Consider the following 27,356-nt stretch of genomic DNA (forward strand, 5'->3'; position numbering starts at 1 on the left):
GGTTGTCATTCTCTCATGGACGCTCTCCTGCCCCCCGCCCCCCACCGCCCCACTCGTTAGGCCCTGACTACAGATCAGGCCCTTGAGAAATCAAGGTGAATGAGGTATTATCCAATCAATGGTGGGGACAGACCCTCCCCCAAAATAATGACATTCGAACTGTTCAAGCAATGTTTTCCCAAATGTGGAGCAATTTGAAATGACCTCAGGAATGCACCTGGATGCATGTAATACAACAGTGACTCTTGGAGTGAGAAAGTTCCTCTCTTTTTAGTCCTTCTGATTGTACCAGGAAGAAAGTATCAGTTTAGAGACCTGTGTCTCTAACATCTCTATAACCCTTGCCAATCTTCATTTATTATAACAGACAGAAAGCAGACTTCAGGCTCACAGTCTTGGCAGGTGGCCTTATCTAGCTAGAATTTAATGACATTATTTAATATTGTTTAATCAGATATGATTTTAATGGAGCTTAGCTGCTTTCATTGCATTTGCTTTTATAATGACATTCTATTTATGGCAAGTGCTCTTGCTTACCCCATTTATAGTAGTGATAGCAAGTTTTTCTTTTGAAGTAAATTTATATACAAAAGTGAGTTCATTTAAGGAAAAACATTAGATAAGTAGGAGTACAGGCAGTATACAAAATATCACGATGCTATTTTGCAGGCACGGTGAAAATTGTGAACTGACTGGTGTTTGGGAAACTCTGCTAGAACATGCATTCGGGGTAGTTGGGCTACCCAAGGGAGGGGTCAGGACCCCACAAAGAAAGGCCTACCTGAACCAGGCACTTTAGTTGAAAGAAACACATGTACAAAGAGATGTAAAAGTGGGTGTCAGGAAGGATGAGAAGCTCAGAGCGGCAGTGGTACAGAGAGGGGTCCTCTGAGGTCTGGCTATGACCCTTGACTCCCAGGAGGAAAAACCAGGGTGGAAGGGCCGCAGGGGAAGTGACGGCAGGTCCGTGTTTATCAGAAGGTTGGAACTGCTACTGGCAGAGATGGTGCTGTCTGGATGGCAGGGTCCCAGGCACCCCATCATCATCTCTTCCTGCTGGGAGCCCCATCCTAAGGTTCGGAGCCGTGGATCCTAAATCAGAATTAGCCTGACGAGAGAGAAGGAAAAGGTTAACCCTCTCCCATGCTAGGGCTCTGAGTTCTGGGCTTGATTGCTCACCCAGACCCCATCAGCCCAGCCCTGGCAACCACCAAGGACAGACTCCCCAACCTTCTTTACAAAAGCAGGCTAAAGCTCAGAGCAGTTTAGGGTTCGGTCCCAGGGAACACCAGCAGGTTTACTGGGAGAACCAAGGATCCCCAGTTCCTCTATCATCCTAACAGGACCCTTTCCACCCCATCCACTTTCCCAATTCTGGCGATGGGGGCGTATGGAGGAAGCCAGGCTTCCCAAGAGGTATCCTGCTAAGCCTGTTGAACTGTCCAAGAGCTGGGGCTCAGAGAGGGAAAGAATCTGCCTCGGCACCCAGGAGCCCATACCTCTGATAGGGTGTCGGCAGTCCCGGCCGCAGGCGCCAAGGCAGCACCGGCTGCTGCCCCTGCAGTCTGAGTCCGTGTGGCACAGATGCTGAATGGGGCTGAGGCAGTGCAGTCGGTCCTCGGGACAGGTGCCGAGCTTTACTGCAACACAGGGGCCTGGGTGAGCCCTGCTTGTGCCCTGTCCCCAGGGCTTGGGGCTTGGGCAGCCAGCAAAGAGGGACGGACACTTACCTGCGACCCTGCGGACACACTGGCGGAAGCAGCCTTTGCGACAGCACTTCATCCTTGAGGGACACTGGCTGTCATCCACACACTGGTCAGGCACGGAGAGGAGGCAGGGCCCATCATCTGGTGGACATCCCCCAGATTTCTCTGTAAGAGAACCCCCCAAATCTTGCAGCTGCAGGCAGTTCAGAGTTATGTAATAAACACTGACCTGGGAGTCACAAGATCCGAATTCTCCACCCCTTACTTCTTGCCTGTCCTTTGGTAAATTATTATTTTTATTTTTCGGATGGTTTTGCTTTTATTTATTTTTATTTCATTTTTTATGGAGGTATAATTGACATACAACATTATATTAGTTTCAGGTGTATCACATAATGATTCGATATTTGTATAAATCACAAAATGATCACCACAGTAAGTCTAGTTAACTTCCACCACCGTACGTCGTTAAAATTTTCTTTCTTGTGATGAGAACGTTTAAGATCTTAGCAACTTCCACATATATAATTCAGCATTCTTAACTACAGACACCATGCTGTACATTATATCCCAGGATTTTTTTTTTATAACTGCAAGTTTGTACCTTTTAATCCCCTATACCCATTTCGCCCACCCTCCACCCCCCTCCTCTGGCAAACACCAATAGCAATTTCATATGGTTTGACCTATATGTGTGTGTGTGTGTGTGTGTATGCAAATGCAGACGTATACAAGATTGTTATATATATATATGTACATATATATGTATAAATGCAGTCATATGTGTACATATGAACCAGGACATATGTACATAGTCAAATATACAGGCATACTGCCACATATACATGCCTATACACATAAATCTATGTACACAGAAATTACACATACACTCAGACATACACGGTCATGTATATATAAATATATAGCATACGTCTGGTGTGAACATAAAACAACATGAACATAAAAAGTCATGTACACACCATATGCACAGAGCTACACAGAACCAGGTCTCTTCTCCAAAGCAACATAACCGTTGAAAACACTTGTTAGGCACTTCCTGTCTATCAGGGACTACCAGGTTCTTTATGTCAGAGACACACAGACATATTTGACTGTGGCGGGGGCGGAATTCTATAAATGTCCACAGAAAATAAGCCAAGACTTCCCTTCCCTCAGCTCTGCCGCTTTCCTCCACTGTCTGAAATCCAGGCAGAAATCTCATGGGAAAAATCAGGCAGAAGTCTCATGGGAAAAATCAGGCAAGACAGAGGTGTGATGAATTGGGGGAGACCAGCATCCTCAAGACACCGTTTACTCCTGAGAGAGAAGCATGAGACCTCGTTTTACAAGGAGTAGGTTTGGGAGGTGAGTCTTCCTGATTCTGAAGACCTGCCCTCAACTGCCACCTTCAATACTGACTCAGAGTCAGTCTTTGGCCTCAGGCAAGTGGTTTCCCACTGAGCCTCAGTTTCCTCATCTACGAAATAGGGATAAAAATAGTCGTGATCTCACAGCATTGCAGCTAGGAGGAATGTGGTGACGGTGCATGAATCATAGCCAGCCTGGGGTCTGGCCTTGGGACTTGCCAGCATCCTTCCCTGCTCAGCCTGGGGGTTCTGAGCACTCTCCTCCCCACACCAGATCATCCACAGGGAGAGAGCCCTGCCTCTGGGGGAGGCATAAGTTAGGTAAGACGGGGCAAAGACAATACAGGGAACTGCTCCCCAGAGCCCTGTGGAGGTCGAGACTTATCCCCCTTACTGTCTCCTTCTTGCAAGGCAGGGCCAGGGCTGCACAGGTGTATGTAGGTCAAGGTGTTCCAGCCCCAGAAGGGGATGGAGGCGGAGGCCTCACCCAGGTGGTGAGGCACCTGTCTGGCTACTCCAGCTGCCCTGGCCTCCCTCACCTTTTGGGGGAGGCGGGGAGAAGAGAAGGTGTAGAGCTTCCTCTCAATAGAACCCAGGTCCCAGAAACCACACCCCTACTCAATTGCAGAGTCCCTTCCACTGATTGAGCTAGGGGACTGAGAGGGCTTGAGAAGGACAGAAACGAGATGAGTGGAGACCAGACCAGGGGTGGCCTTATTGGCCACAGAAGATGACAGAAATGGTCGTCTCCCTGCCATGTGGGCCCGCAGATCCACACACCTCTGTGGAGACAACCAGAGCAGAGTGGGTATAGACGGTTTAGCGCTCCAACCCCAGAGGCACAAAGATATACATGTACACAGGTGGATGCACGCATCCAAAATCCCACACTCAAATATGTAGACAGACACAGACGAGCACCAAGAAACTGGCAGGGAGACGCTTTCAGAAAAGGTGTGGGCAGGCTGATGGGCGCAAAGAAGCACAAACAAAACTCAAGCTGCTGGAAGCACTAAGAAGCAGGCATCCATAGGCACACGGACACATAAACACACAGACATACACTGCATTGCCTGCCTCTCCCAAATCCTTACGATCCCCAGAGAGGTAGAAACCACCTAGTCCCTGGAACAGAGGAACCTACCCACACTCACCTCCCTTCTTCCTGCCAGAGGCAGTAGGCAGCTGGTTCCCCAAAGCCAGGAGGGCCACCAGGAGGAAGAGGCTCTGGGCCCTCATGTTTCTGCTGCTGGCACCTAATAAGGTCAGGGTCCAGGGGCTCCTCAATTAACACCTGCAGCCCCAGGGAGGCTAGAGCAGCTGAGTAAGGGAAGGAAGGAGAAGGGGTGGATGGAGCGGCACCTGTCTGCCTCATTCTGGCCCCACCTCCTGCCTGAGAGCCTCAATTCAAGGGCACGTGTGTAAGAATCGACGATGGGTGGAGGCAGGACCTGGTGTTGGGGGCTGAGAACCAGTCCTGCCTGTATTGCTGACTTGGGCCGTGATCTCGGACGAGTCTTGTCCCTCTTTGGGCCTCAGTTCTTCTCATCTCTACAATGGATGAAGGTCATTGAGCCAGATACTCCCTTTCCTGTCTTTCTACGATCTTGAAGCCCCAGCAGTGGCTTAGGCAGGGGATAGAGTCAGCTTTGAATGGCAAAAATTTGCAGAGTTCTGGGTGCCTAGGAAGCATTAGGGTTAGGGTCAGAGCTCCCTGCTGGTTAGGGTCAGAGCTCCCAGGCTGGCACCGTGAGTGAGGCCAGCCCTGGCCTCTCCTCTTGGGCCCCTATGGAAGGGAGAGAGAGAGACCAGCCTGCTATTGACGAGATCACCTCCAGTGGCATCTGATAGAACAGCCTTCTGGCTGGGTCTGGCTTAGCTGTCAGGGGTAGATGAAGCACAGATTTGGGTTTGGCTTAAGTCACCACTGGTCGCAACAGATGTAGGTGGCTTCTGGGACCCCTTCCCTGGCCCTAAAGGATCCTGAGTAAAAAAACCATCTCAACCAAGGAGCCACCATTAGATTTCACATCATTTACCTCCAGTATTTGGTGGAAGAGAGGCAGCTGGTCCTCAGGGTTCTAAAAGGCCCCAAACAGAAACCCCATGAGCCACAGTACCTCACCAGGACCCCACTTTCCTATTTGAAACATGAGACTACTGTAGGCCGAGGACACACAGTTAATTTCCAGCTAAGCTGGGACTCCCATCGTTGCCTCCCCACAGTCCCCAGCTGGTTCCTGAGCCTCAGAAGCAAGGCATTACCCCATCCGACCGAGAAAGGAAGAGGATATTCCAGTCCAGGCCAACCCTCACAGTCAGGAAGTTCCTCCTTGGGTTTAACTTGACTCCCTCATGCTGTCTTCCAAACTCTCAGGAAAGAGGGGCCCTATATTCTATGATCCAATGTTACTTTTGGAATTCTAGCATCCCCTTGGCAGCTTTCTTTAGAAGGAGAATTTTATGAAGCTATTTTTTTCCTGATTACGAACTACGTGTGTATATTAAAGAAATACTTTTTCAATTAGGATTATGTCCTAGACATTTTCCTGGGTGATGAAGTGTCCCCCGATATCATCATTTGTAATATAACATGGTATTTCATCAGATTTATATGCCAAAATATGTATAATCAGTTCCCTATTGTGCAATATATAGGGTTTTTTTTTTTCACTCTCATATGTAAAGCTATGACAACAATCTCTGTACATATGTTTTGAGCCACATCTCTATTTTCTTGGGGTAGATTTGTCAAATTAGAAATGCTAGGTCAGTCAAAAGGTATGAACTTCCATTTACTAAGTAAACAAAGAAACAAACAAACAAACAAATAAATCAGTCAGTCAGCCCTGAGGATGTATTCACAGCATGGTAACTATAGTTAATATATCACATATTTGAAAGTTAATAAGAGTAAATCTTAAAAGTTCTCATCTCAAGAAAAATAATTTGTAACTATGTGTGGTAAGGAAAGTTAACTAGACTTACTGTGATGATCATTTCTCAATATATGTAAATATCGAATCATAACGTTGTACACCTGAAACTAATATAATGTTCTATGTCAGTTATACCTCGATAAAAAAAAAGAAATGAAACCTAGAGACAAATAAAACCGAAATGCTAGGTCAAAGGGCAGCAAAGTTTTTCAGGCTTTGAATACCCTGAAACTGCATTTCGGAAAGGAAGTAAGAGTGTGTGAGAACCTCCACCTGCTTGCTCTGCAGGAGATGGGTGTCTCCTGTTTTTGTCTGACCAACATCCCTTCCTTTGGTGGTGTCTTTGAGCCCCACCTCCTGTAATTCTGGTTGGCTGCCAATTATCAGGGACTTCCCCTATCACAGGTGAGACATGCTTATACTGACCAATTGAATTTCTTCTTTTGTGAATTGCCTGGTTTTGTATTTTGCCCATTTTTACTGAGATACTTTTATTTTTATTATCGAGTTGTAAGAGTTGTTTACATACACAAGAAGCAGTATGATAAAGTGGTTAGCAGATGTAAACTGGAGTCAGGCAGACCTGGTTTTTGAATCCCAGTGCCCCCAGGTTCTAGTTGTATGACTTTAGACAAGTTACTTAACTTTGTTGAACCTCAGTTTACTCTTCTATAAAATAGAGATAATAATATTTATTTTATAGGATGCTTCTGCGAATTGAATGAGATGAGCTTGATAAATGATATTTCAATCCTATTCTATTTGTTTCCTTGTTTTTACTTTGTACCAAAGTTTTCAATTTGGGGGTAGTCAAATTGGTCTTTTCATTTGTATATTCTCCCTTTGTTTTTATGCTGAAGAAAGTCTTTTTTACTCTGATGTCAAATAATTATTTACTACATTTACTTATAATTCTTTAGTAATTTTTTTGAAAAACACGTTAATTCTTTAATCTATCTGAAATTTATTTGGGCATAAGTATGAGATAGGAAAATCCTTTTTTTCTAAGTTATTGAGCGATTATCCTAGCATCATTTAGTGAATAATTACAAGCTTTTGCCATTGATTGGGAACCAGAACTTCATCAAAAACTCGTCTTAATATGTAAATGGAGGCTGATTCTGGGTTGTCTGTTCTTTTCCTTTGTTTATTCTCATGCCAATACTGCTTTTGTAACTATTGCAGCTTCAAAATACGTTTTAGTATTTTGAAGTATTTTTAGTATTTTCAGTATTTAGTGACTGGTGGTATTTCATTATCCTTCATTAATCTATATTTTCAATCATCCATGTCACAAGTATTTCATTTTTCCATAATAACCTAATAATCATTTTTAAGTTCCCCAAATAAATTTTTTTTGTAAAAAATTATCACAAAAATTTTCAAAAATACACTAAAGAACAGTAAGTACTTTTATGAAACACTTATACCTATCACTCAGATTCAGCAATTAACATTTTCCCCAGATTTATTGAGATGTAATTGACATGTAACATTGTGTAAGTTTAAAGTGTGCAACGTGATGATTTGATACACAAATGTATTGTAAAATGCTTACCACAATAAGTTAGGTAATACTTCCTCAACCTCACAATTACCATTGTGTTGTTGTCATTATAGCAAGAACATTTGAGCAACTTTCAAATGTACAATACAGTGTTGATGGTGACAGTCACCATGCTGTAAATTAGATCCCCTTAACTTATTCATCTTATAACTAAAAGTCTCAACAATTAATATTTTATAACATGTATATTCTCACCTCTTTTTGGCTGAAGTATTTTAAAGTAAATCCAATGCATCTCACATTTTACTCTTAAATACTTTAGTACGCATCTCAAAAAAATAAGGACATTTTCTCACGTAGTCACCATACTGTTGTCATATCTAACAAAATTAGCAGTAATATCTTAATATCATCTAATATTCTACTTGTATTCTATTTTTCTTATTGTCTCAAAAGTGACTTTGTGCATTTGGTTTGTTCAAGTCTGAATCTAAACAAGGTACACCCAGTGCATTGGTTGTAATGTCTCATAAGTTTCTAGAACATTCCCTCCAACTCCAAATTCTCTTCCTTCCCTTCCTCATCCACCTTCTTCATGCTATTTATTTGTTGAAAAACACAGATGAACTGTTCTTTAGAACATTCCATATTACTTCCCTGCTATGTCTTTCAACTTATTTCTCTATCCTTCATAGTTCCCATAGATGAATGTTAGCTCCAGGGGCTTGATGAGGTTCAAGTTCAACTGTTTTGGCATGAACACTTCACAGGTCTTGCCGACTCACTTTTAGTGTGGTGAAGATGAAAATGTTTCAGATCATATCCCCTGATGCCCCCATTGTAAAGTTGTGCTTTCCTATTTACAAACAACAAATAAACTGTGAGGTGATGAGTTGACACCCTGTAACTATCCAGTCCCAGTCAAACTTTACCTAATGACTTTTGAAGCCATGGATAATCATTGCCTGAATCAATTATTTCATTAGGGGTCACAAAAACTCACCAGGCTTTGATTTTCATTATATTTAAGATGTACACTGAGGGTAGCGAGCATGATTAAACATCTATATGGCAAAAAAGACATTATTAACACTTTATATAAAGCAGAGATCCAAGAGGCTTAGACGCCACCTACTGGAAACCAAAAGAAAAACACCTTATTTGCAACAGGCCAGGGATATAATAAAGAAATAGGGATATAAATCTTCTTTCTGGAAAAAGGAAAAAGCAGAACACACTTCCATGAATGCCCAGGCAGAGAAATAGTCCATTAAACATCATGGAAAACCAAAGTTACAAGGCATCTCAGAAAGAAAGAAAAAAATCTCCAGAAAAAAAGCTTACAGACATAGAAATATGCAACTTAAATGACAGAGAATTCAGGAAGGTACTTTTGAAAAAACTCAGTGAGATCCAAAATGAATCATATCAATAATTTCAGGAATTGAAAAAACAACTGATGATCAGAATGAGTTCTTTAGCAAGTAGATCGAAACCCTCCAAAAGAACCGAATAGACCTTCTGGAGATAACACACTACAAGAGTTGAAAAATGAAATAACAAGCTTGGGAAATAGAGTTGACCAAATGAAGAGAAGGATCAGTGATATCAAAGACAGAAATCTAGAAATAAATCAGAAAGAAGAGAGAAACCAAAGAATGAAAAATAATGGAAGATAAATACAAGAACTAGCTGATAATATCAGAAGAGGAAACATAAGAATAATAGGAATTCTCGAAGGGGAGGAAAAGGAGCAGGGATTAGAAAGCATTTTCAGACAAATAGTTGACAAGAATTTCCCAAATCTAAGAAATGAGCTGGAACCTGGAATTCAAGAAATCAATAGAACATCCAATTATCTCAACCCAAAAAGGCCTTCACCAAGACACATCATATTAAAATTATCAAAAATCAGTGACAAAGACAGAATTCTCAGGACAGCCAAGGAAAAGAAGATGGTAACCTGTAAAGGAAAACCCATTAAATTATCGTCGGACTTCTCAGCACAATTAGGAGTAAGGTGACTAGCAGGCTGATAAAAGCAGGGGAGTGTAATCCTTACTATGAACAAGGCCTTATAAGCTTAAAATAAGAAGAGATTTGCTATAGCAAGATAGAAATGAACGTTCAGCATACATAGGGACAAAATAAGACAAAATGTTTCTTCCCTCGCTTCCAGAGTTAATCGCTATCCTGATTTCATGTTTATAATTTCCTCATTTTTATTTACCCCTTTTTGAGTTTTACTACATATGTAAGTATTCCTAAAGAATCTATTACTTAGTTTTCCTTAGTTTTGAGCCTTGTAACAAGCATATAATTCTAAAAATTTGGTGGGGAGGGACTTGCATTTTTTATTTGACATTATTTTAACTGGTCACATTGTGACTATATTTATATTCAGAACTATATTTACATATAAATATTAAATGGACATACTTATGTTATTTTTGCTATATAATATTTCATTGTATTAGTATATTATAACATTTTTATCCATTATTTTTTTGTTGGTAATATGGGCTGTTTCCAGTATTTTGTTATTAGCAACAGTACTTTTGTGGACATTCATGTGCATGCCTCCTGGTAAACATGTGGAAATATTTATCTTGGGTACATACTTAGGAGTGTGATTGCTGGACCATAGATTTTGCACGTGTTTAATTTTAATAGCTGACGCCAAACTGATTTTCAAATTGGTTATACCAATACAGACTCTCACTAGTAATACATGAGAGTTTCATTTCTCTACAAATCAATAGGGAAAAAAAGATAGACAACTCATTAAAATGGGCAAGGTACTTGAATAGGCTAATTAAAAGAAAATCCACATAAGTGGTTACCTCTGGGGCATCAGGGAAGGGAAGCAATTGGGGAAGTAGGACAAAAGGGTACACAGACAGGAAATAGTTTCCTTCTTTACCAGGATAGTACACACTGCCTATTTTAATGCTATTCTTTAAAGAATCTAGTGTGTTCTACACACTTTTTTGTTTGTACGATTTATTTTGCAATGAGCTTTTTTTTTTTTTCCTAGAGTAGCCAACAGACGCCAACATTCTGACCTTTGCTTACAGCTCCTTGATGTTTCAGCACTGGTGGGCATGTGGTCTGAGTCTAAAGAGACAAAGGATGGGGAGTTAGTCAACTGGTTTACTATCCAGTAATTAGTCTACTTTCTTCCCTGTCTCACTTGAATTCAGCTCAGTCACTTCCACGCTTCAGGTTCTGTCCCTGGCAACACCCAACTTCTGGGTACTAATTTCTATTACTACCAACTTTGGTAGCAATGACAAAATACCAACTCAGACTAGCTTAGTCAGGAAGCTTAATTTATTGGGTCATAACCCAACTTTGGGAAAGGTGTGGGAAAGGATGCTGTCAAGGAAAGGGGAAAGACGGGCAGATTATTATCCATCCTCTCTCGCCATCTCTTCTCTGCTTCTCTTCGTGTTGTAATTAGGTTCATTTTTCTCATACTGTTGAACTCATCCCAGACTGGAACCACAGCTTCTGAAGTTCCCAGGCTCATATCTAGTATCTTTACCAAAAGGAGGAACTTTCCTCTTCTCCTAAGTGTCCACTCAAATAAAGGACTTCAGCAGACCTCGCCCGAGCACCCACCTCACACACGCACCCCTACTTCGTGATTAGCAGTCCCCATTAGACTCTTAAGTTGATAGTACAAAGAAACGAGGGTTCAAAGGAACCTTTGAACCCGCTGTTCTAGGAAGGAGGATGACATGCTGGGTGTGTGCACGGTAAATGTCCACCTTATAGATGATTTCTATTTTCTTCCTTTTACTTTTCGAGGTGTTTCCTCTCTTCTTGGTGTCAAGGGCAACATCCCCTTCCAGACCGAGAATTCCACCATCCCTATTACCTTCTTGGTGCACCTCAGAGACTACCTGTGTGAAATGGCAAAGTGTAGTGGTGAGCTATGAGACTTTCAAGGCAAATTTGCCTTTGAGAGTTTTTCTCAGGGCCAGGGGAGAATGAAAGGAAAGCCCAGCTTGATGCTGGGAGGGGTAAACTCTTAAGGTAGGTCTGGGTGGGGCTTGTTGGGACAGGGATTAATCGGTTTTGAAATCAGAACATAGGGCCTACCATCGACTTGCTGAATGACCTTGAGTGATTTCTATCTCTTCTTTGGGCTTCATATTCTTTCTAAATATATATATAAAAAAATTGTGGTGATGGCAACCTCCGTGAGAAAGCAGCATAGTTCTTGGCACCGTCAGAGGTGATGTAACACAGTATCTGCCATTTCTCTCTGTGAATAATCTTTAGGGAAAGCCCCAAGGTCCCTCCCAGGATAGGGGTGGATATTTCCTGGTAGAACTACAAAAATGTAGGTCTTGTCCTTGTAAAACCACAGACCCACCCCTGGCGCCAGGCCAGACTAAGGCTGCATAAAACAGGGCTTGGCCTCTGCTCTTAGCCATACGCTCTCCTGACAACATGAGGTCCAGCAGCTTCTTGGCCCTGGCGGTTTTTCTCATCCTTGGGATGCTGGCAGCACAGGCAGCTGTCATAGGAGGTAAGTGGACAAGTGGCCTAGCTGGGGCTGGGTTGGTTTGAGGGGAGGGCTGTCGGGGCAAAGTGGGTCCTGTACGGAGCACTTCTGGAGCAGCAGGCAGAGCTTGGGCCTACACTTCAGCCTGTGATCACTTCCATGGTATCCAGAAAAAGTAGAAAGTTGCCCAGTGGACTCCATGTGCTTTCTACCCCAGAACTGAGATTTCAGGACTGTTTGTGGAACAAGTGTTTTTATGTGACCTTCGCCTCAGGTATTGATACCTCTGCAGAATATGCAATGAGAGAATCCGGGCTCATCATGGCATCTGTCCCCTACCTGTCTGCCCTGTAAAAACATCTAAGTATCAGTCCTCTAAGAGGAGGTTAAGAACCAACAGGGCCTCAAAAATCATGTCGTTTGAAGACCGCCATTCTTCCAAGTAGGACATTGAGACCTAGAGAGGAGTCAGGAATTGTCAAAGCAATCTGCAGAGCCGGGAGCTGCCCAGGTCTCCTGGCAAATGTCTCTTCCCCTCCACTAAGTTTCCTCAGACATGACAGTGTGTCTTTCTCACCTCTGGGAGTCACTCTAGTCTGGCATTCCCTCGTGAGAACACCAGGACTTGGATTGGAGGGAGACGAAGAAATGGACACCTGAGGCAACATGGTCCTGTAGACCCCTTTCCCAAAGCCCAAGGAACACCATTCTGAGAGCACCATCTAGCCTTGGTGACCCTCCCCCATCTCAGGTCATAGTTTGGGGGACACTGCAGTGAGCAGTGGCTGGACCTAGAGGAAAGACAAGATAGTTGACGTAGGGACACTAGGTCTAAATGTGCACCCATTTCTTTTTTCAGCAGTTCCTTATAAAGGTCAAGAAGCTGACAAAGGTCACGTTCTGGTCAAAGGACAAGGACCGGTTGGAGATCAATATCTAAGCAAAAAAAAATTTCCAGGCGGGCACGGTCCAGTCATAATTAAACCTAAGCCTGGCTCCTGCCCCGTGACTCTGATAAGGTGTGCCATGTTGAATCCTCCTGATGCCTGTCTGAACGATGTTCAGTGCCCAGGGGCCAAGAAGTGCTGTGTGGGCTCTTGTGGAAAAGCCTGTATGAATCCCCAGTAAGGTAAGAACTGAATGGAATAAGAGGTGACACTTGAGGCTAAGCGGTGGGGAATGATCCCAAGTCGATGGGAGAGAAGATATGGGGAGTTGGTTGGGAGGGTCTGGGGGGGGTCTCAGAGGCTGTAACTGGGGTCCTGAGAGGGATGACATGTGGACTCGATCCTACTTCCACTGTCTCTGAGCGCTTTGACCTGCTGAATCATGTCTCTGGTTCTCCTCTCTCCTCCTAGGTAAATCCTGTCTTTGCTGTACTCGTGAAGGCCGAGGGGACTTCTGTCCCTGGTCCCCGCAGCACCACCCCTTCCCACACTGCTCATTCTTCCTCTCGATGAGGATGCCCAAGCCTGAGGCTGCTTCCCACATCGATTTTCCAATAAAAGACTGCTTTCTGCTCCATTCGTTTGATTCCTTTGCCTTCTGTTCTCCTGGAAGCTCCGGCGAGGCGGATGCAGAGTTGGGACTCCCTCTCCCCAGTGGGAGTGGGGGTGAGAGGGTCCCCTGGGAGCCGTTCCTGGTGTGTGAAAGCAAGCTAGGGGCAGGAGCAAGAGGTCCATTCCTAGGGCTTAATATTAGAGATCCAATAATCAACCCCAAAACTAGTCTCCGTATCACCAGGAAATGGAAATCTGGAAATTTCGCCCCTGGTGTAGGAGCAGGGAAATAAAAACCAAAGCGTTGCATAAACTGCATGTAGTTTTTCTCTTTTCCAATCCACCCGCAGTCCTGACCTGGCTATTGTCAGCTCTGCCAGTGTAACCAACCAACCCTTGTGGCTAAACCTATAGCTCCTCATTTCCTTCCCATTTATGTTTCCCAGGGACCTCTTTCCTCCCTAGAAGACATAGAAAGACAGATGCTGGGAAATCTCTGCTCGTGAAGCATTTCACTTCTTTGTGCCTGAAATGCCTCCATTAACACTTAATTCCCTGGTTAAGCAATAGCCTCTCCCAACTTTCTATTTTAAGACGTGAATGAGGAGGCGAGACACACCAAGTCCTTGATCCTTGAGCGTGAGCGGCGATTAGTGTTCTCTGGAGACGTAAAGTTGGAGGCCAGGGCAGACTTGAGTAGGGAAGAGAGTGGAGAGTATGCGCTTGGCAAACTTGAATGACTTCATGGCTCTGCTGTTGGTCCACCTGCCCACTGCCTTTGGACAAGGGAGTTCTTTGGAAAGGTCAAAGCCACAGGAGGAGGAGCATTTTGGATGGAGTGGGAAGAGCACAGGTATGGGAGTCAGTGGACCTGAACTCTAGTCTCGGCTTTGCCTCTCAACCTCTTAGATAACCTCTGACAAATCTCTTTCCCTCGCTGAACCTCAGTTTTCAGTTCAATTTGAGGGGTTGGATATAATTATTCTGGAAAGACAGTCTGGTCTTGACATTCTGGCCCTGAACAGCTCTTCCTTTTGTGTTGGGCTCCTGCTGGGAATGGAAGTTGGGGGCAGAGGATTGGGGTGAGAGCCCAGGGAGCACTGTGTCCCTTTGCTCCAGGAGCATACGACCCAGGGCTTCCCATTCATTCTCCAGGGTATTGGCTGGACTGGGCTAGAGGTTTGATAGCAGGGTATATTGGCTTACATGTGAGAGCAGTGCCTAAACTTCCGACCTGACAAATACATCACACTGTCGGTAGTAAGAGTACTTTATGCATTTAGTTTTCTCTGTCCCAGGTCCTATACTAAGTATGTTATATGTATAGTCTTATTTATTTCTCACAAGAACTCTCTCAGATGGGAATTATACACGTGTCTTTAATTTTGTTAAAAGATTGAACCCATGAGAGGTTCAGTAGCCACCCCAAATCACATAGCTGGTAAATGATGATAAATCCTATTTTAATTATAAACTAGCAATAATCAGAATATGGACCAGCAAGAAAGTCCCACTTATAAGATCAACAAAATTATATCATTTCTACTAATAAACTCAATAAGAGGCAGGCAGACTTTTAAAAAGAAACCTATACAATTGTTTATGAGGTACATAAAAAAGTCTTAAATAAATTCTCACTATGTTCCTGAATGAGGAGACTCTACAAGGTGAAGATATCGATGTTTACCTCTTCAATTTACTCTTGTTATTTTCCAGCTTTATTGCAATAAAATTGACACATAACATGGTGTGATTTAAGGTGTACGGTGTGATGATTTGATACTGGTATATATTGCGAAATGTTTGCCACCATCAGAGTAGTTAACAAACCCTTCACCTCACATAATTAGCACTTTGTTATTGTTGTTAGGTGAGAACATTAAAGCTCTACTCTCGTTATCAGCTTATAAGAATACAATCCAGAATTGTTAACTATATTCACCATGTTCTACATTAGACCTTCGAAAGGCTCTCATTATCAGCGGTAATATCCCTTCATTTCCTCCACCCCTCAGCTTCTGGCTACTACCATTCTACTCTTTATTTCTTTGAGTTTGCGTTTTCAGATTCCAAATAAGCGATTTCATACAGTGTTTGTCTTTCTCTGTCTGACTGACTTCATTTAGCATAATGCCCTCAAGGTCCTCCCATGTTGTCAGAAATTACAAGATTTCCTTCTTTTTATGGCTGAATAATAATCCATTGTATACATGTACCAAGTTTTCTTCATCCATTCATCTGTCAACGAACACTTAGGTTGTTTGCATGTCTTGGCTACTGTGAATGATGCTGAAATAAACTTGGAAGTGCAGATACCTTTTTGAGATTGTGATTTCATTTCCTCGAGATATATATACCAGAAATGAATTGCTTCATCATATGATAGTTCTATCTTTAATTTTTGAGGAAACTCCATACTGTTTTCATAGTAGCTGTACCAATTTACATTTCCACCAAAATGCACCAATGATCCCTCTTCTCATCCTTCTCATCCTCTCCAGTGTTTATCATCTATTGATTTTTTTTGATAATAGCTTTCTAACAGGTAGGAGGTGAAATCTCATTGTGGTTTCAATTTGCATTTCCCTGATGATTAGTGATGTTGAACACCTTTACGTGTACGTGTTGGCCATTCGTATGTCTTCTTTGGGAAAACTGTCGATTCAAGTCCTCTTCCCATTTTCCATTTAGATACTTTGGGAGTTTTTTTGTTGCTCAATTTACCCTTTAAGAATGACATAGTTGAAAATCTAGTTGTTTTATTGTTTTGTTCTTTGCTTTTTTGTTTTTTTTTGCCTGGTAGTGGTGGTGATTCAAGAAACTTAAAAATCATACTTAAGTTTGTATGGAAGGAAAAATTCTTATGAATATCCATAAAAATTTGAATATTGAAAAAAGATTAATTTAGAGCACTTGAATCTCCTAGCTTTAAAACTAAGTAGTACTAACACATAACATGATGATATTATTAGAAGAATAAAGAATCAGACAGAGAAATCAATCAAAAGCACAGAAAATCCAGAGGGAAGCTTTATTGTATATAATTTAGTTTAGATCGATGTCATATTTAAATCAATGACTAAAGCTTGGATTATAAAAAAAAAAACTGGATTCAGATTATAGGTTCACATTTACAAAAATAGAAGACTGCTTCTCAGGAAGCAGTCTAGTGCGGACAGTCTATGGTTAGCCAGGAGGCTCCACCAAAGCAAGACTTCTCAGAGGCCCAGGTTCCTTCCGTCTTATTGCTTTTCCACTTCCATTTTTGAATTACAGTCTATTTTGTCTGCTATTCGTACAGCTGCATCAACTTTCTTATGATTACGACATGCGTTGAATATCTTTTTCCCCTCAGGAACGAGGATTTGGGTCACACCACCAGGTAAGACACTGAGAGTGGCCTCGATGGTAGTTGAGGACAAGGAGACTTTAGAATGGAGAGATGAGGAGGGTGACGAGGAGTAGCCGCAGCCCCGACACCATTTGCACGGGCTGGGGCTGTAGTTTGCCCCAGTTACCTCCATCCTCTATGGTTTCCTGCAGAAAGGATGCCCACCGGAGCCCTGGAGGACCTATTCACAAATGTGCATGGAGAGGATCCCCACAGCACAAGGGGTGCCCCGTGTCTGACTGAAAGATGTGCCACTCGGACCCCACTTCCAGAAGCACCCCGCTGCCCAGCTGCAAGGATGGTGGCTATCTGACCACTGACAACAAACACTTCTCAGGCACGACTTAGGTGTTTGAGCTGAGATCACACTCTACCCAGAGGGCCTCTAGCCAGGGACAGAGTAAGGTTGTAGTACTAGGGTCTTTCCTTTTATACCCAAGGGAGAACCCCTCTAATGGAAAATCCTTGCTCCAGAGCTCCCTATTAGGCTAGAGAAGATGTCCTCAGTCCCACATGGTGATGGTTTCCTGTGCCCGATCCTGCTTCCTCTCCTTTACTCTCACAGGTGTTGCTTTGCAATGAAATTTGTGGTCCTAACTCTGTCTCAGCTTCTGTTCCCCTTGAGAACCCAGTCTGGGAAACGTGGCTCGGGGAATTATGAAGATTCAGGCTCAGGGACATTGTAAGAATGAGAGTGTACAACAGCGTGATCACAGCCAGAACCACAACTCAACACTGTGTGACGTGGATACTTCTGCAGTCCTGGACACTCACCATGGCCACCAGTGTCTCTGAATCGGGTGTTGCTGTGGATGACAACCTGCATTGCCCTGGGAAAGAATGTCCCTTCATCCTTGGTGCTTTGAATCACCTAAAGTGCCAGGCGGGAATATTGGATTTGCTGAGCATTTTAGTGCAGCCCTAGGTTTCAGAGGTGAAGACGTGCGACCCTCTGATTTGTTTGGTTTGTGCAGTGTGAGCCCAGTTGTCAAAATCAGCTCATATAGGGAGGTGCCAACATAAGACGGAAATTCCACATAGTGGGAAGTCAACAGACGCTACCAACATCCCCTACTTTGTGGATTTTCATAGGATTCCAAACTCCCCATGAAACTCCAGGGACTCTTTCAACCGGCAGTTGCAAAGGGAATGACATAATTGCTGCCACCTCTGAAACAGAAGGCCACACGCCCCAGTCACCAGGGAAATGTCCCAAGGAAAGCGATTTCTCCTATCGAGCCAGATGGCAAGACGCCTCTTCTATCAGTGTCTCCATCGGCCATAATTTATTTCACAAGGTCACTTTTAATGAACCTGAATTCTTTTTCCTGCCCCTTATTTTAATCACAGGTCACATTCTCAGCTTTTTCACACTAGACAATATTACGTCTTGCCACTGCACGCTCTCTTGCCTCTGAGCAAGTTGACATCACATCTTGCCCAGCCAACATTGCCATAGCCTTGTACATCACGTCCACGATCCTCCCTGGAAGTGAGATGCTGCAGCCATTGGCTTCTGGAATAAATTCTAACTTCTTCCTTTCTCTGTGTCTGCTTCTCACTATCACTGGTCCTCACGTCCATGACGGAGTCTGTGCATCTGTTGTTTGAACCAGTACATGTGCACATGGGGTGGCTGCAGAGAAGGCAAGGAGAGCAGGCATCTGGACCTTCTAGATTCCATGGGAGACATGGGCTCACCCTCCCACTCCCAAGACTGATCTGGTAGGATACACCCTAATTATAGCTATGGTGTTTGTATGCTTAGCAGTCAGGAAATGAAAGTTGTCTAAACCATTCTCATTCCCATCATGAACAGCGTAGTGGCTGCTATGCACCCTACGCTCCATTCTGTGCTCTAACCCGAGCTTCTGACCTGTAGATTAACCAACTGTAAAAAGGAAGGGGACCACAGCTAGTAAGGTTTCCAAGGTCTCTTGGCTGATATTCTGTATACCACCTACTGCCCCATAAAGGTCATTTCAACTCTGCATGAAGTGGAGAAGAGAGAGCAAGAATGATGGGAAAGACTAGATGTTCCGGAGTCATGTGATATTAGTGAAATGGCCCAGAGATGCCAGTTGAAGTGCCCAGGGTGAGCACTGGAGTCTTAAAATATATGGTTAATTGGGAACAGCTCAGCTGCTGCCAGGCTCCTTCCGGAGACATAGCGTTCTCCAGCAGAGGAGTGTTTGCTGATCTGAAATCCTGATGCCATATCGACAGGCTCTGTGTACACCCTGAGGGTTGAGCAGCCAGGGTCACTGATAAGTTTTGGACATTCTTTGGCCATTTCTGAGATTCTCCTTGTCCAGATCCTCCTCAGATAAGGAGACTCTATTCTAGCCAGCCATGTGTGTCTACCCCCAGGAGTCCAGCGTGATGAGCATCATGCATAGGCACCAGGTGATTCTCAGCTTAACCCAGATGCCGTGAGCCACAGTCTTCCACTGAATTTGGAGTTGAAAGTCCCCTTTGACATAATGCAGACAAACACCCTCATCTTGCAGAAAACTCAAATCTAGGGGCACTATTTAAGTTCACACTAGATGTCAAGAGCAGAGCTGGGGCTGGGAAATACCTGTCCTGATATTAATTATACTTTTTCTCTTTCTGTAGGATGTGAACTAGTAGCCTTTTAAAAAAGACTTGTTGATCTATTCGTTTTACCTGAACCAGAAATCAAGTTCATATCAGAACAGCTAGGGTCATAGAATGACTCAAACCAAAGTGTACAATCAAAGACAATGTAGATTTGGAGAGAAGATGAGAATTCATCTATAAACGGATACTCCACAAAATGCCAAGTGTTCTGCATTCTTTCGATGTCCTGTAATGATCTTTCTGCTCTTCTCTTGCCAATTTACTCCTCACCAGGCAGAGACCTTTGCTTAGAATCTTGGAGTCTTTCTCAAAGATTATGGGTTTTAAGAGACCAGGCCACTTATTTTACAATGGCTGAGACAGAGACCAGTGGTGGATGGAACTTGCCCAAAATCAGCAGCGGGGAACCAGTCTCAAAGCCTTATTCAACAGGTAAGGAGGGGAGGCCAAGGTGGGCTTCTAGAGGCCTTGGCATCAATGAAGCTTAAATTCCCGCTAGGGTCTGATGACTGACTTTCACCTCTGCGTGTGGGCAGAGATACAGTCTGTGGCATCACTTTGGTGGTGGGGATGAGAAGGGGGTCTAAATTTACATGCAAGAAAGCAAAAGATCCAGATTCATAAACGCGGGGTGCCATGCTGCAAGGAGCATGAATCTCAGTCCCCACCACTTGTGCTGCGAAGGCTTGGACAACGAGCTCTCTGAGACTCAGCTTCCACATCTCCCTGTGTGTATATTAATTTTGCTTTTATTTAAAATGTCTTTTTTAATAAAATGTTTTTAAATGGAAGTTCAGATATAGGTGAGATAAAGAAGATCCCTTGGACATTTACAGAATTAACATAAAAAATTCAATTACTTATATCCAGCTCCAAAAATCCACAGCATATTATAAAATGAGTGATTCTGTCGTTGCGTAAACGTGAACAGCACCCCACAAGACCTGTGGTAGGAAAATATTTCTGGGTTAGTTAGTAGGGCTGATCAATTTTCTAGCTTCCACGTCTTAACTCAGGTTTGATGTCACAGGATGAGCTCTGTAGCTGATCTAAAGTGACTCTGAGAGATGTCCAGAAAACTGACCCCTATCATGGTTCCAATGCACTGAGTTTAGGAATGTACTCCGACTAGACGGAAGTAGCCCGGAACGGCTGAGGTTGATGCGTGAATAATCTGTTCATGCCCAACTGTGTAATACTCTGCAACCGGATTGTGGCTTCACTCCAGGACTGATGAGGGCACTTGGCAGGTGAGGTGGTCCCAGCATATAGCTACTTAAGACCGCATCTCTAGTATGACGAACTGCTCCACAGGCTTGTACCACCCCTTGTTCACAGCTCGGAGGACTAGAGCCAGCAATGAAGACGGCCCGATCCTGTTCCGCCTGATAAATCTTGACAGTGATACTCCTCTTGAAACCCACATCGTTGGCATCATAACCTCTCCAACCCCCGCCCCAGACAGGTAATAACAATCAGGTAGAGAACTTGGAAGCTCACGCTGACAGTTGGGTCCTCAGAGAGCCCTGATGAAATGTCTTCAGAAAGACTGAATGCCTCGATTTCCTGATTCAAAACTGGATTTGTGAGGTTGAATAGTTTTCAGGAATAAGGAACTTCCCTGTCTTCCACAGGGAAGACAGCCACGAACAGCCAAGAACAGCCACGAACAGCCATTATGAACTGCGCAAGCACATGTTGACTTAGTGCTGGATGTTGCATTAAGTGCTTTGGCCAAGTGCTTCTGATCACATTTCAAAGGTCATGGTTATTGTGAGCTGATAGCATACAGCAACTACCACATCATAGTGACTAGATTTCTACTGAGGAAATAAGGCCAATTGATTTGGAGAACATGGGCAGGCGGTGGGGAGCACAGCTGCAGCCAAAGGGACAACAGCGACAGCCCCCTCTGCCAGCCCCACCGTGCGCCCCCACCACTGATCTAAAGTCTACACCTAGTAGCTCCTTGTCTGGGATTCCTTAGAGATCCTTTCTATTGATTGCACTTTTTTTTTTTTTCTTCAGGTAATATTTTTGTTTCTTTGCACACCTTAGATTTTTTTTTTTTTTAATTGAAAATAAGACATTTTGGAAATCAGTTTCTCCCTCAGGGTTTGTTGTCATTTTTGATGCTGATTTTTTGTTTAGTAACTTTCCCGGATTAGTTTTGTAAAATCTGTATCGTTTGTCACATACAGCCGCTGAAGTCCCCATTCAGTGAGCTTAGTGGTTAGCTAATGCTTAGATATTATTGAGCCTAAAAGCCTTAAACCAATAAGTCACCTGGACTTTTCCAATAGGCTTTGTGCGTGTCATGTTTTCAACATTCCACCAGGTCACTTACAACTCTGCCTTAGCCTTTACTTCCTGCTTGCACAGAACCTGAAATTCAGCGTGGGGTGAGTGATTAGGGCCTCTTGGGTCTTTCTAGAGCGTGTGCAGAGCTCTGTGCATAGGTACAACCCCATACACACGTATGGCCTTCTAGATTCCCATGAATAAGTTAGAAAATTTCAAAACCTTCTAGACATCTCATTCCCCACTGTTTCCTTTTAGGTTTTTTGGGTCAACTTCTCATTAGCTCCAACTGGTCTCACTGTCTGAAGTAGCTGTGATGTCAAAAAAAAAAAACTGACCCAAGAATAGAATTGACTGTAAAGAGCCAGTTCTGAGTTAGGTAAAATAAATACATGCTCTGAGAACGGAGCTTTTATGAAACTAACAGACAGGTTAAGTAGTGACAATTTTCTGGAGATGGAGCTTTTGAGTAGCATCAAATCCATTCTCCCTTTCAGTGGCTGCTGAGCTCCTGGTTTTCGCAGCCTCTGCAGTGCAAGCCTTCTGATTGCAAAGCTACCACACAGCTAGGAAGAAAAGGATGGGAACAGGACAAATCAAGTTGTTACAAAGCTCTCTCTCTTTGCCAAGATTTCTCTATTCTTCTTGTATAAACATCCCATGGATTTTTGCAAGCCTTGGGTTTAGTTCCAGAGTTTTAAAAAAGTTGGTTTGACAATATTTGTTACTATTCTAATAGCTTTTATGTGGGAGCAGATTTAACTCCACTTTTCTGGAAGTGCTTACCTCTCTAGTAGGGTTTTTCTAGAGGCTTGGTACCAAATTAAATAAATGAACTTCTAACCCTGCATCATTATATTACTTTACCATTAATAGATAAGTGATTTGTCACATATTTTAATTCTGCTATGGAGATGATCATAGGATTTTCCCCTTTATCTATTAATAAGGACTATTCCATTGACTTACTTTTGAATGTTAAACCAATTACTCATTGTCAAAATAACTCACCACTTGTGAGTTATAACCATATTTACATATGACAAAATTCACCAGCTAGTATTTTAAGATTTTTGTCTTATTTTTATAGCAAGATTGGCATATAGTGTTTTTTTGTATGTAATATTCTTGTCTTGTTTCAGTATTAAAGCTGCAGTGAATATCATAGTTCTTTGAAAATGGAAGGGTCATGAGTGGGTATGCGGAATTGCAAACATCGTGAGAATAGAAAGGCAGACACTTTAAGTTATTGGCCTGTTAAACAAGTTGGAAAGGATTTTTTTTTTTTTCTAAATTTGGACTGGAACTCACAGAGGACAGGTCAAGCTAGAGATGGAAGAGAGCAGTGCAGATGCACAGCAAAAAAAACAGCAGGAGTTAGCTAGAAGATTGCACTAGAAAGGAGAGAAAGTTCACACCTATCAGAATGGCTATTATCAAAAACACAACAAACGGCAAGTGTTGGCGAGGATGTGGAGACAAGGGAACCCTCAGACTCCCCTACAATGTTAGTGGGGTTGTAAATTGGTGCAGTCACTATGGAAAATAGGATGGAGGTTCCTCAAAAAGTTAAAAATAGAACTATCATATGACCCAGCAATGCCATTTCTGGGTATTTATCAGAAAAAAACAAAAACACTAATTGAAAAAGATATATGTACCCCTATGTTCATTGTAGCATTATTTACAATAGCCAAGATATTGGAAACAACCTAGGTGTCCATCAATAGATGAATAGATAAAGAGGATGTGATATATATAGATACATACGCACACAATGAAATATTACTCAGCAATAAAAAAGAATGAAATCTTGCCATTTACGACAACATCAACGGACCTGAAGATATTATGCTAAGTGAAATAAGTCAGACAAAGAGAGACAAATACTATAAGATTTTACTTATATGTGAAATCTAAAAACAAAACAAACAAGCAAAACAGAAACAGACAACAAACTGATGGCTGCCGGGGGTGGGGGGATTGGTGAAAATGTGAAGGAGAATAAGAGGCACAAGTTTCCAGTCATAAATAAATTAAATCACGGGGATGTAATGTACAGCATAGGGAATATAGTCAGTAATATCGTAATAACTTTGCACAGTGACAGATGGGAACTAGACTTACCAGGGTGATCATTTCATATAGTATATAAATGTTGAATCCCTGTGTTGTATACCCGAAACTAATATAGTATTATATGTCAACTATACTTTAACTAAAAAGAAAGAATAGAGAGTAGTTAGTGGATAGAGTTGCCACTCTTGTCAGCATCCCTCTGCCTCCCACATCTGTACAGATCTTCCTGCGTGCATTTATAAATCTGGTTCTTACCACTACTTAACATAGGCTTGTTTGCCACCAAGCAAGCAGAAGCAACACACGCTTTTATAGAAATGCAAAGAGAGCTAAAAGGGTAATTTGGGCAGGGGTTCACATTCCAAAACGACCTCAAGTTAGACTTTTGACCTTAAAAACAAATGAAATTTATACAAAGTCATGGAGACATAAAGACAAGCGTTAAAGCAGAAAACATTCATTACACCCTTAAACTTGTGTCTCTGCAGTTCACAATCTATTGATATTCTCCATAAATCTGGAAATTATCTTGCCTTGTCTTGGTGCCCACGTGTGTTTCAAATGCTCATTTATTCAAAGTAAACTCTTCAGATGTACCCATTTCTGAAATCTGTTGAGACCGGTAGAGTTTAAATTGTTCTGGATATAGAGTGAGAGCCGTGGTTTTTCAGACCCTCGAAAGACAATTCCTTTCCATTGCCTCAAACTCCACTGCACATAGCAAGAACTGTTAAGAGCCAGGCCAGCCCTGACACTCCTTAAAAAAAAGGAGCATTTGTGAGCTCTCAGAAGTTATTATAGCACCTCTTCCTGCTGAGGGGCGGCGGTGAAAGGAAACAGCTGATTTGAAAGGTCAAATTAAGGAACTTCAGACCTCGGACCCTGGGAATCACAGCTCCCCCTGCCGGCGGGCCCCTGCCATAGACAGTATGAATAGATTCTCCTCAACGTTCACTCACACACTTTCCTTGCGTTATGAAGCTGAGCAGCCTCTCCGTACTCACCGTGATCTTCCTCCTACTCTGTCTCCACATGGCGCAGCCTGGACACAAGAAGAAGGGTGCTTTGCATGTGGGGTGTGGCGGTCCTGCGTGTGCTTGGGGTGGGGACACTTCCTCAGAGGAGTCCATGGGACAAGCTTATGCCCAGCAAAGGTTTGCAGGTGCCTCCAACTCACCCTGTGGCCTTTTCCCTCAGCTATAAAGAAACCTGGACAATGCCCCGAATACTTACTTTCTTGCGCTATCACCTTTTTACCTCGGTGCTGGTCCGATAGAGGTTGTAAGAAGGCCAAGAAATGTTGCTTCTACAGCTGTAAATACCGGTGTATGGATCCAGTGAAGAGTTTGTATTGAGGTGAGAAGCCCCACATCTCCCATTTCTAACTTTGCCCCAGAAACGTTCCCAGAGAACCAGGTGTCCCCGAGAAAGTTGAGAACTGCCAGTGCCCTTGGGAATCACTGAGATCAGAACTTTAAAACTGGAATCTGCCCTGAAATTTGCCTCAAAGACAGTACAGAGAGACCAACAGAACCCTTTCCTCAGAAAATGCGCGGTTCATTCCGTGTAATGGGTGTCACTCTTCTGTGATCGATGGGGACATTGGGACAAGATTATCTCTAAGTTCCTCAACTGTTATTGACTTTATGATGACTATTTTCGATTGCCATTGTTTCTTTTAGCTTCTAATAATGAACCACTTTCCTCTCCGCATTTAAATTGTAAAGTATTATGAGTATTATAAGGTAAAGTATTATAAGATTATAATTCTAGGACATGGTTCCATAGTGTAGCGGTGAGCATGTCTGCTTTACATGCAGAAGGTCCTGGGTTCGCCCCCCAGTGGAGCCATGGTCCATGGTCTACGGCGCTGCCACCCTGAACAAGCCCGATCTCGTCTGATCTCGGAAGCTAAGCAGGGTCAGGCCTGGTTAGTACTTGGAGGGGAGACCACTTAGGAAGACAAGGTGCTGTAGGCATAAATAATAATAAATTTTTTTAAAAAAGATTATAATTCTGGGATGGCTTACCTAGAATTCCTGGTCCCCATTCCCTGATTCCTTGGCAGCACATGTCAGTGCTCTTGGGAAGAGACTACTTAGCAGGATTTAGACCGTAGTGGTCTGAATCCATGTCCCCTGCACGGTTTGTACCGTCCCATATCTCTGCTTCTTCTCTCCTCAGGTAGAAAGCGCTTCTTAACCAGGCTTGAAAAGACACTGATATTACAGTGAATAACCGATCTCCAGATTTTTCATGCTCTCCTCATCCCAAGACTTCCTTTCATCAAAAGTTAAATGCTTATTGATATGAAAACAACACAAAGAAATAAAGAGTTACATATTTAAAACTACTGTCATGAAAATCTATGACTACTGGTACTCTCTCTCTCTTCACAAACACTCTCTTTCTCTGTCTTCAGTCTTTTGGGGAGATCCTTTAGGGGTTGTTTAAAAAAAAAAAAGCATGAGGATACTGTTTCACATTTAGTGTTGATCAGTTCCCGCACTTCTGTTTTTCTGCTCTTTCTCTTTAAATGTCTCCTGACACTCAGATTCTCTGTTGGTCAGATTCCAAAATCTGACCTTGGGCCCTGGGGCATTTTGAGTCCTATTTTCTGTGTTTAGACTCCATGAAATGTGTACACTTTACCCTGAGATAGAGGACTCAGCTTTTTTGCTATATTTTCTCTGGTGCCGCTGCTGGTGGCTTTTCCATTTGCTGGAGTAGTGTGATCTAGGACTAGATTTAGAACTTTAGATTGGAAACAGAGAAGGATGTGCCTTAGTTCTAGGCTACTTTAGAATCTAAAATTTAGGCCATTATAAATTAGAAAAAGGAAGTCTTGTCTGTTGCCCCGCTTAGCTACCTTGACTCTTAGTTTGGGGATGAGTCCCTAATCTACCTAATAATGAAGCATTATTTAGCCTTACATTTTCTCACTTTCTACTACACGATTCGGTCTCGATTAGGGATCACACAGGGGTTTCGGGTGGCAGAGAGTGGGTTTCAAAAAACGTATTTTTCTTTGACACACACACCTTAAGCAAATTTTTGAAAAACTACACATTCCTTAGAATGTTTCAAGTTAACATCTACTATTTTTCATCATAATTTACATAGTTGCCAGTGAGGAATTTTAGGTCTATGATGAATATTGTCATTTAAACAAAATGGAGACCTCACTCTTTTTAACGTTTCTAATGGAATTTAATCACCACCTTCGCCTGAGGGAATTATCTATTAGGAAAAAAACCTAACATGTTCTTTCTTTTTCTAATTTTCTCCTGCTTCTCTACTCTCTTTCCCTTCATTGCCTGGACACTTCAAACATAACAAATGGGCAAGTGGGTTAGTTCAGGACCTCTGAAAAGCAGATGTCAGGACAAGAAGATAATCAAGAGTTTCTGGGAGGAAGTGCCTGTGAGGGCTAAATGGAAGACAAGG

The 27,356-nt window shown here is 42.8% G+C and overlaps 2 protein-coding genes, 1 long non-coding RNA gene and 2 pseudogenes across 3 annotated transcripts; 3 read left to right on the forward strand and 2 right to left on the reverse strand.

Moving 5' to 3' along the window:
- Window positions 1-406: 406 nt before the first annotated feature.
- On the reverse strand, window positions 407-4,438 carry LOC120603328 (WAP four-disulfide core domain protein 5-like). Its single transcript, XM_039863687.1, has 4 exons — window positions 4,228-4,438; window positions 1,731-1,871; window positions 1,500-1,640; window positions 407-1,108 (listed from the first exon to the last, which is right to left on the reverse strand). The coding sequence occupies exons 1-4, from the start codon at window positions 4,310-4,312 to the stop codon at window positions 1,104-1,106; spliced, it is 372 nt and encodes a 123-aa protein (XP_039719621.1). The 5' UTR covers window positions 4,313-4,438; the 3' UTR covers window positions 407-1,103.
- A 7,472-nt stretch (window positions 4,439-11,910) lies between these two features.
- On the forward strand, window positions 11,911-13,560 carry PI3 (peptidase inhibitor 3). The gene is made up of 3 exons (XM_039863689.1): window positions 11,911-12,059; window positions 12,895-13,164; window positions 13,394-13,560. Exons 1-2 carry the CDS (start codon window positions 11,981-11,983, stop codon window positions 13,161-13,163), a joined length of 348 nt encoding a protein of 115 aa, XP_039719623.1. The 5' UTR covers window positions 11,911-11,980; the 3' UTR covers window position 13,164; window positions 13,394-13,560.
- Window positions 13,561-20,805: 7,245 nt separating this feature from the next.
- LOC120603384 (UDP-GalNAc:beta-1,3-N-acetylgalactosaminyltransferase 2-like) lies at window positions 20,806-22,681 on the reverse strand (annotated as a pseudogene).
- A 2,182-nt stretch (window positions 22,682-24,863) lies between these two features.
- On the forward strand, window positions 24,864-26,296 carry LOC120603330 (uncharacterized). Its single transcript, XR_005653001.1, has 3 exons — window positions 24,864-24,969; window positions 25,107-25,265; window positions 26,094-26,296. It is a non-coding gene; the product is annotated as an uncharacterized LOC120603330 (long non-coding RNA).
- LOC120604128 (uncharacterized) lies at window positions 25,770-25,888 on the forward strand (annotated as a pseudogene).
- Window positions 26,297-27,356: the final 1,060 nt, after the last annotated feature.

This window comes from Pteropus medius, unplaced genomic scaffold (genome assembly GCF_902729225.1).
Source record: "Pteropus medius unplaced genomic scaffold, Ma_sr-lr_union100, whole genome shotgun sequence".
NCBI lineage: Eukaryota > Metazoa > Chordata > Mammalia > Chiroptera > Pteropodidae > Pteropus > Pteropus medius.